At 44.8% G+C, this 15,469-nt stretch overlaps 1 protein-coding gene across 3 annotated transcripts in view; it reads right to left on the bottom strand.

The window, feature by feature from the left end:
• The window catches only part of POFUT3 (protein O-fucosyltransferase 3), a 32,812-nt gene extending 18,189 nt beyond the window's left edge, over window positions 1-14,623 (bottom strand). Inside the window, exons 1-5 of one of the 3 annotated variants that reach the window (XM_075862068.1) lie at window positions 14,445-14,623; window positions 14,153-14,256; window positions 8,001-8,187; window positions 4,332-4,611; window positions 1,046-1,881 (exon numbers count right to left, since the gene is read on the bottom strand). In XM_075862068.1, the coding sequence (XP_075718183.1) occupies window positions 1,046-1,881; window positions 4,332-4,611; window positions 8,001-8,078 (1,194 nt within the window). In that variant the 5' untranslated portion in view covers window positions 8,079-8,187; window positions 14,153-14,256; window positions 14,445-14,623. Of the gene's footprint in view, window positions 1-1,045; window positions 1,882-4,331; window positions 4,612-8,000; window positions 8,188-14,051; window positions 14,132-14,152; window positions 14,392-14,444 lie in introns of those variants that run through there. The other 2 variants (XM_075862059.1, XM_075862077.1) reach the window with 2 other exon arrangements.
• Between the last annotated feature and the right edge of the window lie 846 nt (window positions 14,624-15,469).

The raw sequence follows: 15,469 nt of genomic DNA, 5'->3' as shown, positions 1-15,469 counted from the left end.
GGAGGCCCTGATCGTTCGTAGTGCAGTGTATTAGAGCGGTCAGCTACTCACTAACCGCAAGCATAGTGGGTCCTGACTTTGTCAGGACCCACTAGGCTTCAGTCGATGGCATAGCCGGATGCCATTGCTAGGTGTCCGGTTGCCATAGTCACCATCGCCATCCGCTATCGTGTAGCAGGCCGGCGATGGTAGCTTAACCCCTAAAAAGCAGCGATCGCTATGGAACGCGACTTTTAAGGGGTTAATCAGCAGGGACACAGCGATGGGTCCCCGCTATAGGAGCTGCGGCAACCGCTGTACAAGACAGCAGTTGTCACAGCTCCTGCATGTGTCGGGAACATGGCCGAAATGGCCGTTACTCCCGCGAAGTACTATTCTGTCACTGAGCGCGAATGGGGCGGTCAGCATGACGGAATAGTATGTCGCTGAGTGTTAAGGGGTGCACTTTCTAATATAAGCCCCTCAAAGCCACTTCACAACAGAACTGTTCCCTGAAAAAAATTGCCTTTTGAAATTTGCTTGAAAATTTGAGAAATTGCTGCTAAAGCTCGAAGCCTTGTAACATCCTATAAAAATAAGAGGACGTTCAAAAAACAACTCAAACATTAAAGTAGACATATGGGAAATGTTAACTTGTAACTATTTTGTGTGGTATTACTGTCTGTTTTACAAGCAGATACATTTAAATTTCGAAAAAAGCAAATTTTTGAAAATTTACTCTAAAAGGTGTTTTTTCACAAATAAATATTGAATTTAAAATCTACCAAATTTTTTCACTAACAAATGTACAATATGTCACGAGAAAACAATCTTAGAATTGCTTGGATAGGTAAAAGCATTCCAAAGTTGTGTGCCACAAGGCCAAAACAGGCTGCTTCCTCAAGGGGTTAAGATGTCGCTTTACAGATTCTTGGCTACGAGAGATTAATAAACCCACATAGCTCATAAGTACTATATGGAAATTACTGGATCCGCACTGGATCATGTACATCTTTTAATGCATCCTTTTTATATGTCGTGAATTATTCAGTTATCTTACACATACCTTTGTTTGTAGTCTTATATTAGCCCATACTCTTCTGCATACCATGCACTCAAAAGCATCAATATAATTGTTCTGTGTTACATCTTGTACACCCCACGTTCTATCTTTGATTGCATGGATCAAGTGATCGTTGCGGATAGGACCTTGCACTTTCCACTGTAAGTACTCCATATACAAACTGTCATTTCTGTCTAGCTGTTTAATGTATTGGGCAAGTTCTCGAGGATGAGAAAATTTGCCCACGATTATCACACTTTTATTGCTGGGGAGCCAGTCTTCAATATTAGGGGCACCATAATATATGGGAACACATCCCAGCTTCAAAGGCCTCCATAGTTTCTCAGTTATGTAATCTTCACAAACTGCGTTTTCAAACGCCAGTATAAACTTATACTGAGAAAGTATACGATAAAACTGGGTGTCATCCATAAAAGAGGAGTTATTGACTTGTGGAGGCAAATCTCTATTATGAAGGCATTCTCCATAGGAATCTACAGGGACGTATTTCATTAGTTCTTGAACATATGTGTCGCGGTCTGATGGAGGATCACAGTCAGACTGCACATACACTATAGGAGCAAGCTTCCTTCTAAGAACATTCTTTTTTTGTAGAGACACAAAGTACTCAAGTGACATAAGGGTCTGAAGATCCTCCAAATACTGGCTTGTCAAGGGCAAGTGAGAATGTCGGCTAAATGTAGCTGTGTGGTTAAACAAAGTAATCGTTGGTGGATGAAATAGTTTGTAGTTGTTCTTTGGAGATTCTTCATGAAACAAAGCCCATTCGTGGTCCGGCTTCCGTGGCAAAGGCAAGCTGTTTATGTTGAAATCCGTGCCTAAAATGGTCAAGAAAAAAAACAAAAAAAAAAAAAAAAACTGTTTACCTGCTACTGCAATTCACTATTGAACAGTACTACAAGGTAATATGTGAACCAGGTTCTCCAATAAGTGATCTCTTTAGGAATAGATTATCATGATGAAATTCGGTGTTCCACGCCTGGAACACTGGTGTATTGGATGAAGCAGAAGTTCCTGGCACACAGAGTATAAAAGCAATGTTGAAAATCCAAGCCATGCCAAATGAGAGTAAAATACTGATGGACTGAGTATTTACTATTGCAATTCCTAGGCAATGCCACTAGTCTTCAAAGTTGCTATATCTGCAACTTTCCAATATACACACCTTAACATTGAAATTGCAACACCAAGAAGGGCAACCTGTAAGGTTATGCAAATTGAGGAAGTAGCCGGTGTCACTAATATCTGCAAATGGTCAAATTTTCGATCACCTAGCTCCAATCTGTGGCATGTGGGGGGGGGGGGGGGCATAAAAGCCAGACTGTAAGCAAAGTTTTTTTAGCCACATGAAACCTTAAAAAAAAAATGAAATAATAAATCGGATTAAGTGGTGTTGGATGATTAGCGAACAAGAGGCATCGCACAGTGTGCCAGTTATCACAAACAGAGAGGGACAAAATCCTTGAAACGAGAGACCTTGGTTTATCACACTGGCATATCTCTATGCACCTAGGCCGAGATGTCAGCACTGTTCAACGTTGTGTGCCCCGGAGATTGGGAGAAAAACAACGAATAGAAAATTACAGCATGAGGTGCGTGGAGGCGAACTTCTGCACAGACAGATTGTCTGATTGCAAGAATGGCGCGTAGTGATCCATTCTGTACTGCAAGTGAAATTGGACGGAACATCACAAGCCTAGGGTGGCAACCAGTGTCGACACAAACCATCAGAAGGCTTTTGCATGACATTGGGCTACGAGGCACTACAGGTGTTCCATTGACCACACGCCACTGCTCTCAAAGGCCATTATGGTGCACAGCAATGGAGGTCTATCCTCTTCAGAAAAGTGTCCTGCTTTTGTCTCGAACGCAGTGATAGTCGAAGATAGTCTGGAGACCACGTGGGCAACTCCATGAATAGGCATTCACAAGGGAAAGTCACACTGGTCCTATTCCCGGGATTGTGTGGGGATGGCATAAAGTACCGTAGCCGGGCACCTCCAGTCTTCACTTTAGATACACCAACAGCTCGGCGTTACAGAAATTTAGTCATGGAATCAGTGGTATGGCCATTTCCCCAAAGTGTCCCAGAAGCAGATTTTCAACAGGACAACGCCAGGCCGCATGTTACTCGTGCTACTGTGAGCAGCCTGTGTGGCCTAAACATGCTACTATGGCCTGTAGTGTCACCGGAGTACTCTCCCATTGAGCACATCTGGGACATCATTGGTCGGCAATTGCAAAGGGAGCTGCCAGCAGCTAATCTTAATCATTTGCATGCCCAAGTGCCTTCAGGGTGACATAACATTCCTTAGACAAGCAGTCATAACCTCAATGATAGAATGCCAAGGTTAGTGTGTTTATTTCTGCGAATGGCGCTCATACTGAATAAATCAAAATGTTTGGAATACTTTGTTTTCATTTTTATATAACTAACATGTCTATCGATTCTGTAATTTCCACAACTTTTCCTTCTTGGTGTTGCAATTTCCACATTGAGAAGTGTACTTTGTGCTTAATAATTTTTGTGGTCAGTGAATATGGACATTTCTGTCAACTTCCAGATGCTATTAACCTGCCCTGATCATGTTCGGCTGCCACACAGGTGCACCTTCAGTAACAGACCCTGAACCTGTGTCAGCAGGACATGATCAGGATGGGTTTTCAGCCTTTTGACGTAGGAGAACATTTACTTAAGGGCGGATTTACACGAGCGTGTGCATTATGCGCACTCAAAAATGCGGCGTTTTGCGTGCGCAAAAGGCACTTAACAGCTCCGTGTGTCATGATCATATGGTGCGCGGCTGCGTGCTTTTCGGCAGCCGCCATCATTATGACACTGTTTGGATGTTTGTAAACAGAAAAGCACGTGGTGCTTTTCTGTTTGCAATCATATAGTTTGCCTGCTGTTGCGCGAATCACGCACGTCCCACGGAGGTGCCTCCGTGTGGCATGCGTGATCTTCACGCACCCATTGACTTCAATCGGTGCGTGATGCGTGAAAAATGCAGAAATATAGGACCTGTCGTGAGTTTTACGCAGCGGACACACGCTGCGCAAAAATCACTGACAGTCTGCACGGCCCCATAGACTAATATAGGTCCGTGCGACGCGCGTGAAAAGCACCCGCGTTGCACGAACGTATTACACGTTCGTGTAAATCCTCCCTAAAGCACACAGATTGCAAAAATTTTGAAGAATAAAAGTGAATACATTATATTTAAATGACCAACAATATTGGTTAGATTATGAAATAAAATAACCATACCATAAAACAGGATAGCTGTTGTCATGGGATTCTGAAGGTATGTCCTGTTTATAGTGAAAAAGCAGGTCTCTCCTCCACATTGACCCAGCCGTCCATTCTCACCAGTCAATGGTGACCACCAAAGCATAATGGGATAGGTGCCCACTTCATGTTTTAACTTTCTGTAGAAGATGGATTCATGTAATCCATTCAGTAATAGGCTGGATTGCTTCTGTTGGTTAGTATCCTGTACAAGTGAGCTTACTTTCTGTTTTTCAAAATTACCCAGTTCAACTATGACCTGGGGGAAAAAATATATATGAATGCCATTATGTACGTTATACATATTTCCACTTCCAGTCAGTACCACATCCGATTTAGGCCCATATTGGTTAGCTCTCTACACATTAGCATCACAACTGCAATTATTAATGGAGCCATGGACACTTCGTTCTAAATTACCAGACACTTTCGTTTTGGGCTGTTCTTGGTTATACTTTAACGATTATTTGTTTTTTTTAGTTTTGTTAGGTACAAATATAACAAATTCACTAAAACAAAATACTAGAATGGCTTGCTGTTTTTTATCTGGTCGTTTTGATATAATATTTATATGTATTTTTTTACATAATAGGCCACCTAAGAGATCATTAAAAAAAAGGAGGAAGCTTCACACCCACATCATACGTTTACAATAATTTACATTTACTGGTTTAAAGCTTAGTATCACACGCTATACATTTAAGGCTATGTTCACATCTGCGTCAGGGCTCCGTTCCGACGTTCAATCTGAGCTTTCCGTCGGAACAGAGCCCTGACTGACAAACTAAAGCCAAAGGTTTCCATTTCCATCACCATTGATTTCAATGGTGACTGATCCGATGCCAATGATTTCAGTTTGTCTCCGTTGTGCAAGGGTTCTGTAGTTTTGACGGAATGAATACCGTAGTCTACTATTGCGGTCCGCAATTACAGAGTTGTATTATATGTACGACCGTAAAAAAAAAAAAAAGTCTTAGTAAACAAACAGTTATGGCCTGTTCACATCAGCATCATACTTCCATTTAAGGGCCTGTTCACACAGTTTTTTTTGCAGGCAGAAAAATCTGCCTCAAAATTTAATCAGATTTTGACCTGCCTGCACTGCTGTGTTTTTCGGCCACGGGCAGAAAACGCTGCGAAAAACAGCTTGCTCTGCCTCCCCTTGATGTCAATGGGAGGTCAGAGACGGAAAAAAATGAAAAGAGGGTATGACACTTTTTCCCTGCATTTTTTTCTGCTTGCGGGAAAAAAACGCCTCCACCTCCCATTGAAATCAATGGGAGGCATTTTCGGACGCTTTTTGGCGCAGTTTCAGACACCGTTTCGACGTAAAAAAAAAAAAAGTGTGAACAGGGCCTAAGGGTTCCGTTAGATCTTTCCGTAGGAGGACCCCATGAACGAAGAGGCAAACGGAAACCATAGCTTCCGTTTGCACTACCATTGATTTCAATGGTAATGCTTCGATTGAAAATGGTCTCCGTTTGTTTACGTTCCGTAAGGTTTTCAGTTTGTTTTTTTTAACGGGAACAATAAGCAGCGTAATCGACTGCACTATTGTTTCCGCTAAAAAAAACCTGAAACCTCGCGGAACGGAAACCCTTTGCAACGGAAGCATTACCATTGAAAGTCAGTGGTAATGCATACGGAAGCCATGGTTTCAGTTTGCCTTTCCGTTCAGGAGTTCAAGGTCTAACGGAAGCCATGAACATAAGGGGAGATACAGACGGACGTTGCGTTTTTGCGCGCGCAAAAAACATTTGACAGCTGCGTCTGTCATCCGTGTCTGATGCGCGGCTGCGTGATTTTCGCGCAGCCGCCATCATAGAGATGAGGCTAGTCGACGCCCGTCACTGTCCAAGGTGCTAAAAGAGCTAACTCTTTCAGCACCCTCGACAGTGAATGCCGAACACAATATCGCAAAACCTGTTGAAAAAAAAAGAAAAAAAGTTTGTACTTACCGAGAACTTCCCGGCCGTTGCCTTGGCGACGCGTCCTTGGTGACGCGCCTCTCTACATCGGGCCCCACCTCCCTGGATGACGCGCCAGTCCATGAGACCGCTGCAGCCTGTGCTTGGCCTGTGATTGGCTGGAGCTGTCACTTGGACTGAATTGTCATCCCGGGAGGTCAGACTGGAGGAAGAAGCCGGGAGTTAACGGTAAGTCAGAACTTCGTTTTTTTTTCTACAGGTTCATGTATATTGGGATCGGAAGTCACTGTCCATGGTGCTGAAACAGTTTAACTCTTTCAGCACCATGGACAGTGACTATCTCCTGACGTCGCGTACCGATAATTTTTTTGCCGGGTTCGGCCAAAACGAGTTCGGCCGAACCCGGTGAAGTTCGGTTCGCTTGTCCGGCTTCGCTCATCGCAAAGACACTCCGTTTGGATGTTCCGAAACAGAAAAGCACGTGGTGCTTTTCTGTTTACATTCATCCTTTTGACAGCTGGTGCGCTGTTTCAGTCGGTTCACACGGAAGTGCTTCCGTGCAACCTGCATGGTTTTCACGCACCCATTGACTTCAATGGGTGCGTGATGCGCGAAATACGCAGAGTTATTGAACCTGTCGCGCTTTTTGCGCAGCAGACAAACGCTGCGCAAAAAGCACGGACTGTCTGTACTGCCCCATAGACATGTATTGGTCCATGCGTGCCGCGTGAAAACCACGCGGCCCGCACGGACCGAATACACGCTCGTGTGAATCCCCCCTAAGGGTGATGCTGATGTTTACACACCCTAAGGTCAGGTTTCCACATAGTGTAAACGCTGCGGTTGTACTGCAATGGAATTGTGTGTGGAAATTCCGCAGCATTTACAGTAGCAGCAAAGTGGATGAAATTTAGAAAATCTCATGCCCACGCTGCGGAAATAAGATGCAGCCTAAACGTTAATATATTGACCTGCAATGTGGAATTTAATTCCACAGCACGTCAACTTATGCTGTGTTTTTGTTGATTTTCCGTTATGGGTTTTCCCCATTGAATTCAATGGGGATGCAAAACCCGCAACAGAAAGCCAAGTGTAGCGGAATCACAGCGATTATGCTGCAAAAATCGCAACTCAGGAAAAAATAAATCATACTTACCCAGAATACTCGCCTTCTTCCTGCAGACCGGCCTCCTTGGATGACGTTTCATCCCATGTGACCGCTGCCGCCCATTTACAGGCTGCAATGTCACATGGCCTGCAACGTCATCGTAGGAGGCCGGAATACGCGCAGAGTAGATGAAGGGGGTAAGTATGAGCGTTTTTTTTTCTCAGCGGAAATTCAGTTTAAAAAAAACAAAAAAAAAAAACGCAATTTTACCGACGGACGGTACTGCGGGTTCCTGGTCAGATACGCTGCACAGTTTATACGCAATGTATCCGACCCATGGGAACCCCGCCTTTGAGTGATCGCAAAGCTTATAGTTCACCTAAAACTTACCAATATATGGCCATTTTTATTGTGTGGAAATTCTCTTTAACAAGCTACAGAGCATTCATAGGTTTGCGTAAAACACTCAATCATTTTAATAAAAGGGGAACCATGAACATGTGGCCACCAACACAAGACGTAAAAGTATCAGGTGGATTAATAACACAAGCAAAGCGTTTCAATTTCCTTAGGGCTCTGGAAAATCATAAATATACAACATTTTTTTCTTACCTGAAGTGTCACCAAGAGGAAAAATAATGCTATAGCAAGGCATGAGACCCAAAACTTGACTCCCCAGATTCTAAACATTTTTTACTGCTCATGTTCAAGAAATAGTCTTCAAAAGGAGTTTATGGGAACGTGCTGCTATATGCAGCAGATTGCACATTGTACGGTGTTGAAAGGCTTAGTACAAGTTCTAGAAAACAAAAAGCAGAGTAATATAAATGACTTAGGCCCTATTCACATCACGTTTTGACTCTAAGTTTAGTGCGCACATTGGGAAAGCTCCTTACGTACACACTAAATGCATCCATAGAGTCCAAAAGAGTGAACCTTTTGGCCTCCGTTGGGCTGGTATATGTCGGTATACCTTTTTTTTTTTTTTGGAGGATGGCACAACGTAGTATGCTACGCTACTCCATCCTGAAGGACCCCGCAAAAAACTTATACCGCACGGTATACTTTTTATTTTTTTTACATGGAAGCTTGTGTGTGACGGATGCCACTATGACATGCATCACAGGTATACGTTAAACTTATACTTTGGGGAGCTTTCCCAGGGCCGGAATCCCTGGGAGAGCATCAGGTAGCACTCGGCCCGGGAATTCGTGCCCCAAGGAAGCCCCTGATATCACTGTCCATGTATGGACAGTGATGTCAGGGGCTTTCAAATACAGACTCCCCACCCAAAGCATCGGTAGCGATCCGGCCGAGCACTCTGGGATTGGAGAAGCCCCTGACATACCTGTACAGTGACTTTGGGGGGTGCTGCAGCAGCAGAATCCCCGGCCAGAGCATCGCCGACGCTCTGGCCAGAGTTTCCAGCATCTCAAAGCCCCCCCCCCCCCCAACATCACTGTCCATACACAGAGACAGGACAGCGCTTGCGATGTTCTGGCCAGGGACTCCATAGTTGAAAGCCCCTGACCAGTGGCGTAACTACCGCCGTAGCAGCAGTAGCGGCTGCTACGGGGCCCGCGGCATGAGGGGGCCCGTGTCGCCCGCCGGCACGGGCCCCCGCCATGGCCGGAGGCTCCGCTAGCAGCCGCTATGGCTGCTACAGCGGGACGCCACTGAACACTACGGCAGAGCAGGGAGGCATCTCCCCGCTCTGCCATTAACTGGTTCCCGAACGCTGGCTGTTATTTTTACGGCCAGCGGTCAGGGTCATTAAAACCCGAGCCATAGACTTTCTACGGCTCTGGTTTTAACTTGCTGCCCGAGCGATCGGGCAGCTGAATGTCGGGTCTCCGGCTGTCAGTGACTGCCGGGGACCCTGAGGAGAGGATAGAAGCAGCTTTTGCTGCTTCTGTCTTCTCTGATCACTTGTACACAGCGCTGAATGCGCACTGTGTACAGGAATAGAGACAGCAGCAGCGCCGCTGTCTCTATTCCTCCCGGTGATCATGTGACTGGTCACATGATCGCCGGGTGCCGTTAGTGGCAGACTGCTGCTGGGTCTTACTAGACCCAGCACAGCCCTATTAGTGACAATCGTCACTATGAGAGGGCTGATTTCCCCTGTAACTGGGGCTGCTGTGCAGCTCCAGTTACAGTGCAGAACATGGTGTAAAAGAAAGAAAATATATAAAGTTCCCCAAAGGTCTTCTTTGACCTTTGAGGGACAGACCATAGTAATAAAAAAATAATAAAGTAAAGTGCAAAGAAAATTTAAATAATAAATACACATAAAATACCCACTCCAAAAAAAAAACGTCCCCCCCCCCCCCCCGCCAATCATTGTTGTAACGCTAGCGCTGACCCAATTACCCTAATATAGACATGTAATATATAAAAATTTACGGTAGACAATGGCGATCACAAATAAAAGGTCTATTTTAGGGTAAAACTATGTTATTACCAAAAAAAAAAAAAAAATAGCTGAAATGTAAAAAAGCTTATTTTTTTACTATTATTTTCAAACTTTATGAAGAAAAATTCTAAAATAGCAAAAAAGGTGTGTATAAAAACGATAAAAAATGAAACCTGCATTGTCTACGGAAAAAAACGTCGCAAAAATAACGTCGTTAGCACAACAAATAAAAAAGTTAGAGCCATTTAACTAACACGTGCTAAAAATGGCTAAACGGTGTCTGGTCCTGAAGGCGCAAAATAGAGCAAAAGACATGTATCCCCTCTCCACAGGACATGTATCCCCTCTCCACAGGACAGGGGATACATGTGTGATCGCTGGCATTGATAGGGAGAACGGGGGACTGAAAGTCCCCTGAAGTTCTCCATCACAAACCTCAGACTTCCGGGGTCTGTGTCGGCAGCTCCGTAGAAATGAATGGAGCGCCGGTCCCGCTTGTGCGCATGCGTGACCAGCGCTCCTTTCATTTTTATTGAGCTGCGCAGACGCCAGAAGTCAGAGGTTTGTCATGGAGAAGTTCAGGAGACTTTCAGTCCCCCGTTCTCCCTATTGCTGCCAGCGATCACACATGTATCCCCTATCCTGTGGAGAGGGGATACATGTATTTTGTAGGACACACTGTAGGTCGCATTTTTTTGGGAGGGGGGACGCTGTATGGCGTTCCCTACAGGGGGGGGGGGGGGACACGCTGTATGGCGTTCCCTACAGGGGGGGGGGGTGGCTGTATGGCGTTCCCTACAGGGGGGGAGCTGTATGGCGTTCCCTACAGGGGGGGAGCTGTATGGCGTTCCCTACAGGGGGGGAGCTGTATGGCGTTCCCTACAGGGGGGGAGCTGTATGGCGTTCCCTACAGGGGGGGGGAGCTGTATGGCGTTCCCTACAGGGGGGGGGTGTATGGCGTTCCCTACAGGGGGGGCTGTATGGCGTTCTCTACAGGGGGGGCTGTATGGCGTTCTCTACAGGGGGGGGCTGTATGGCGTTCTCTACAGGGGGGGGGGGGCATGGCATTATCTACAGGGGGATGTATGGCGCTATCTACAGAGGGGGGGCTGTATGGCGTTATCTACAGGGGGGCTGTAAAAAAGGCACTATCTACAAGGGGGGGGGTTGTGTGACACCCAGGGGAGGGGGGGCTCCAGTCAAAAGTTTGCTATGGGGCCCAGTCTTTCCTAGTTATGCCCCTGCCCCTGACATCACAGTCCATACATGGACAGGGACGTCAGGGGCTTCCCCGGGCTCAACGCTTAAAGTAGCGATGTGCCTCGGGATTTCGAGTGACTTATCCCACTGTATGCCTATACAGTGGGATACGTCTGTGTCTTCTGTCAGTGGTATACATCGGTACTCCCGACATATACCTTTGGGAAGTGAAAAACAACGTGAACAGGCCCTTACTAGTATAGTTTGTGAGAGACTGTTGCTTGAAAAACGCTTTCATTAGATCAATCTAGCCATAACACTCTGAAAAAGCTGCATATTTTACATGTAGAATGTAGTTACTTGGATGTTGGTAGGTCTACCTCATTTATAGAAGATGCTTTTTTCACATAGCCCTAATCCTGTGTTGTGCAGTATGTTAAAGTACTAATACCTGTGTCATACATTTACAGCGCTGTGCATAAACGGGTTAAAATATTGCAACCTTGTATGACTGGTCCCGAGTTGCGGAGCACTCCCATCATAAATATAGCTCATAAGTATAACTATCAGTCCAGCATATTCTAATAGCGCTCCTAACAGCGCAAAATGTTTTTTTGCCTTTTCTGGCTACTAGGAATACGGACTTGTAGCTACCGCTGCATAGGACAGCATGATAAGATTCCAAACTTTTGTTTTTCAGTTTACATCTTCATTGAATGTGTTTCTTAGGTGGTGGTGTAACCTGCTACAGTTATATCGGCACACAATGTGCCTAGCTCAAATCACGCTTTGTGCCTTTCGTGGGAGATATACTTCAGGAGGACTCCCGACACCGCTTCAACGGAAGGCTGCACTCTGTCTTACTGTATAGACATACAGTGGAATACTTTGCCTGAACGCCCTGGGCAGAGCGCTAACTGAAACGTCACTGCTTCACTTCACATATATGGACAGCGATCTGCGGCTCTGGAGAAGCCCCGACGTTAAAAGTATATACTGTATATGGACAGTGATGTCAGGAGCATCCCCAGGGCCAAAGTCCGCGAGCAGAGTGCTTCCAGTGCTCTACCCAGGGATTCCGGCATTAGTAAGCTCTTGACATCACTGTCCATATATGGAAAGCGATGTCGGAAGCTTCCTGACCTATACATTTAACGTAAAGTGGCACCTGTCACACATAGGTTTCCATGTAAAAAAGAAAACATTCCGCACGGTATACTTTCATTTTGGGGATCCGTCAGCATGGAATAGCGTAAAAAAAAAGGGGGTATACTGACGAACCTGACTCTTTTGGTCTCCGTTAGCACGGCGGACACCAAGAGAACTTTCCTGACGCACATGCTAAACGAAGGGCCAAAACGCAATGTGTACTCGGCCTTATGTAGCATTACTACATTGCAAGCTCATTTCCTTATGTGAAAGAAGGTCACAAGCACATATTGCAAAAAGTCTGACTTGACCAGATTTACAATAGAGACATCTTGAGGTCCTCCCGCAATTTTACCTCGACTTGCATGCAACCAAATTTAACTGCATCTTGACAATAAGGCTAGATTCACACGAGCGTGTGCGTCTTGCGCACGCAAAAAATGCAGCGTTTTGCGCGTGCTAAACGTCCATAAAAGCTCTGTGTGTCGGGGCTTATTCGGACGAACGTATAATACATCCGTGCAAGATTTTCACGCGTGTCGCACGGACCTATGTTAGTCAATGGGGCCGTTCAGACTGTCAGTGATTTTTACACAGCGTATGTCCGCTACGTAAAACTCACGACATGTCCTATATTTGTACGTTTTTCGTGCATCACACACCCATTGAAGTCAATTGGTGCATGAAAAGCGCGTACGGCACACAGACGCACTTCCGTGTGCCGCGCATGAAAAGCGCTACAGTAGTCAAAACTATGAATGAAGACATAAAAGCACCACATGCTTTTCGGTTTACAAACATAAAAACTGAGTGTCATAATGATGGCGGCTGCGTGAAAATCACGCAGCCGCGCATCATATGGTGCTGACACACAGAGCGGTTATGTACCTTTTGCGCAAGCAAAACGCACACGCTCGTGTGAATCCGGCCTCAGCAGCATATGATGCATGGCTGCGTGATTTTCGTATTATACATTCGTCTGAATAAGCCCTTAGGGTATCGTTGGAAGTACACATGAAGTATAATGTCAAGCCACAAACAATACATTGAGGCAGATTTGTTAGTGTATTGAAAACAAACGGACGTAAGTACATTGAAAATATGGCATTTGTGCCATGTTCATGAGGGCCCTGCACCACATATGAAAGTGGCGAAAGTAAAAGCAGCTGGGGCATCACCATTGTGCAGAGTGCTACACTTTTTTTCAAAGATTTATGCCAGTTAGAAAAGTGTAAGGGCTTGGTCACACATAACGGAATTGCTGCAGAGAAACGCACCATTTCTTGCGTTTTTTTTTAGACGGAAAATTGTGCGTATATTGCTGCACTTTTCACAATGCTGGGAGATGGTATCATCTCCTCTGAAAAACGCAGCAATTCAGTTCCACTTTCCGAAGCACGAATTGACATACTGCGGTACGAAAAATACGCACCGCAGGTTAATTTCTGCTCTGACATTTTACGCAGCGTGTGGATGAGCTTGGTTAAATCTCACCCACTTCTCCTCTACTGTATTCTGCTGCGTATTTTCCGTCCACAATTCCGGATGGAAAATACGCAGCAGTTCCGCCACGTGTGGACAAGCCCTAAGAAAACCACGCCAGGTCCTACTAGATGCTGTTTTAAGACGAAGAAGAGGGCCTGCGCCTGGTTGATAAATCTGTGACACACTGAATGAGGAATTTGGCGCAACTTACTGAGCTACGCCAGGTTGCAACATGCAGACCAATACTTATAAATGTATTTTTTTTTAAAACACTCAGTTTAAGCTCCATTCTTTTCAATGCAATTAAGTCAGAAAAATGGCATGATTGTATTGATAAATATACCTCAGTATCATTTACCGAAAGTCATCATAAATAAAACCGTGAACTCATATAATGGCAGCAGTTACTTAACTATTATACGGTGAGGGACCATTCATCGCAGCTGTATGAAGCAGCCCTGACCGTCTACTCCGCAATACTGACACATCAAGGGACATCATTTACAAACTCTACCTTGTGAGGTAAACATGGAGCAAAAGACACGTCTGATACCCAAGCATCACACCAACAATGCGTCACAGTCTCTGCAAGATTCTTCCGCAGCAAAACTTGGGTAGCTGTAAATACAGAAAAGGAGAGAGTGAAGGAGGTGACAAGAGCAGGCAAGCTTCCATTACTAGGCAGCCTTCCTGCAGCCTCTACTTCCTCTATGGCTCAGCACAGCTTGATGTAAACTATGGCTGGACGCCTTCTTTCCCAGACTGGGGGAGTGGAATTGTTTATACCCTGAGTCCCATTCACTCACAGGAATCCAGCTCACAGCTTGCTAGATGAAGTCACAACATCTGGTACAGCAATGAGACAGTAGGCCCTAGGAAAACTCGCACTGGATTATGTCCGGCTGTAGCTGCAGTTCTTTCAGTTAAATGCCTGGATCCTTATAGTGGATTTTTCTCCAGTTTTTAGATCACGCCATTTACTCTGAAAACCATATGCAATGTTTAATACTTTTGTGTAAAAAAAAAGACAAAAGTGTAGTAGGTAGAATACCTCTGAAAACCAAGTTGAAACGTGGGAAGACACCTAAGGCATTGCTCCCAGCACTTGTACGAGATAAAGATGGGCGCAGAAGCTTTATTGTACAAAAAAAACCACATGTGAATACATAAATGTACACACACCAAATAGCAATACATCATGATATACATGGTGGGAGATAATATATAATAAAATATTAGATAATAATATAGTTAGGAGGCAGACAATTTCTGTAGCAATGAAGTTCATGTTTCTATGGAGAAGTGCCACAAATATTTTTATATGCTTTTTCGACTGGAGGCAATTTCAAGTAAGGGTGCAGTCACACCCAGCAGATTTTTTTGCAGAAATAAGTCCTATTCATCTGACTGGCGGTTGCAGAAATCCATGCACCTGCTGCAGAAATAACCACATTCAGATGAATGGAACTGATTTTCAGTCGCAGAAATTTGTGCAACAAAATCGGCCGCGTGTGACTGCACCCCAATGCTATACTTTGAGAATGACCAAAATATTGTGCCCTTATTATGATGCGTGGCCGCCATCATTATGACACTCCGTTTGGATGTTTGTAAACAGAAATTTTACTATTTGTTGTGGGTTTACATCCCCATTGAATTAAATCAGGAAAACCTGCAACAGAAAAGCAACTAAAACGCAGCATAAATTGACATGCCGTAGATTTAAAATGCGCTCCGCAGGTCAATTTATTAATGTTTTCACTGCGGTTTTTTTTCTGCAGTGTGGGCATGAGATTTTATAAATCATATTTATGCTATGTGGGAACCCAGC

Source organism: Rhinoderma darwinii, chromosome 1, assembly GCF_050947455.1.
Source record: "Rhinoderma darwinii isolate aRhiDar2 chromosome 1, aRhiDar2.hap1, whole genome shotgun sequence".
NCBI lineage: Eukaryota > Metazoa > Chordata > Amphibia > Anura > Rhinodermatidae > Rhinoderma > Rhinoderma darwinii.
This window is presented reverse-complemented; position numbering and strand designations above follow the sequence as displayed.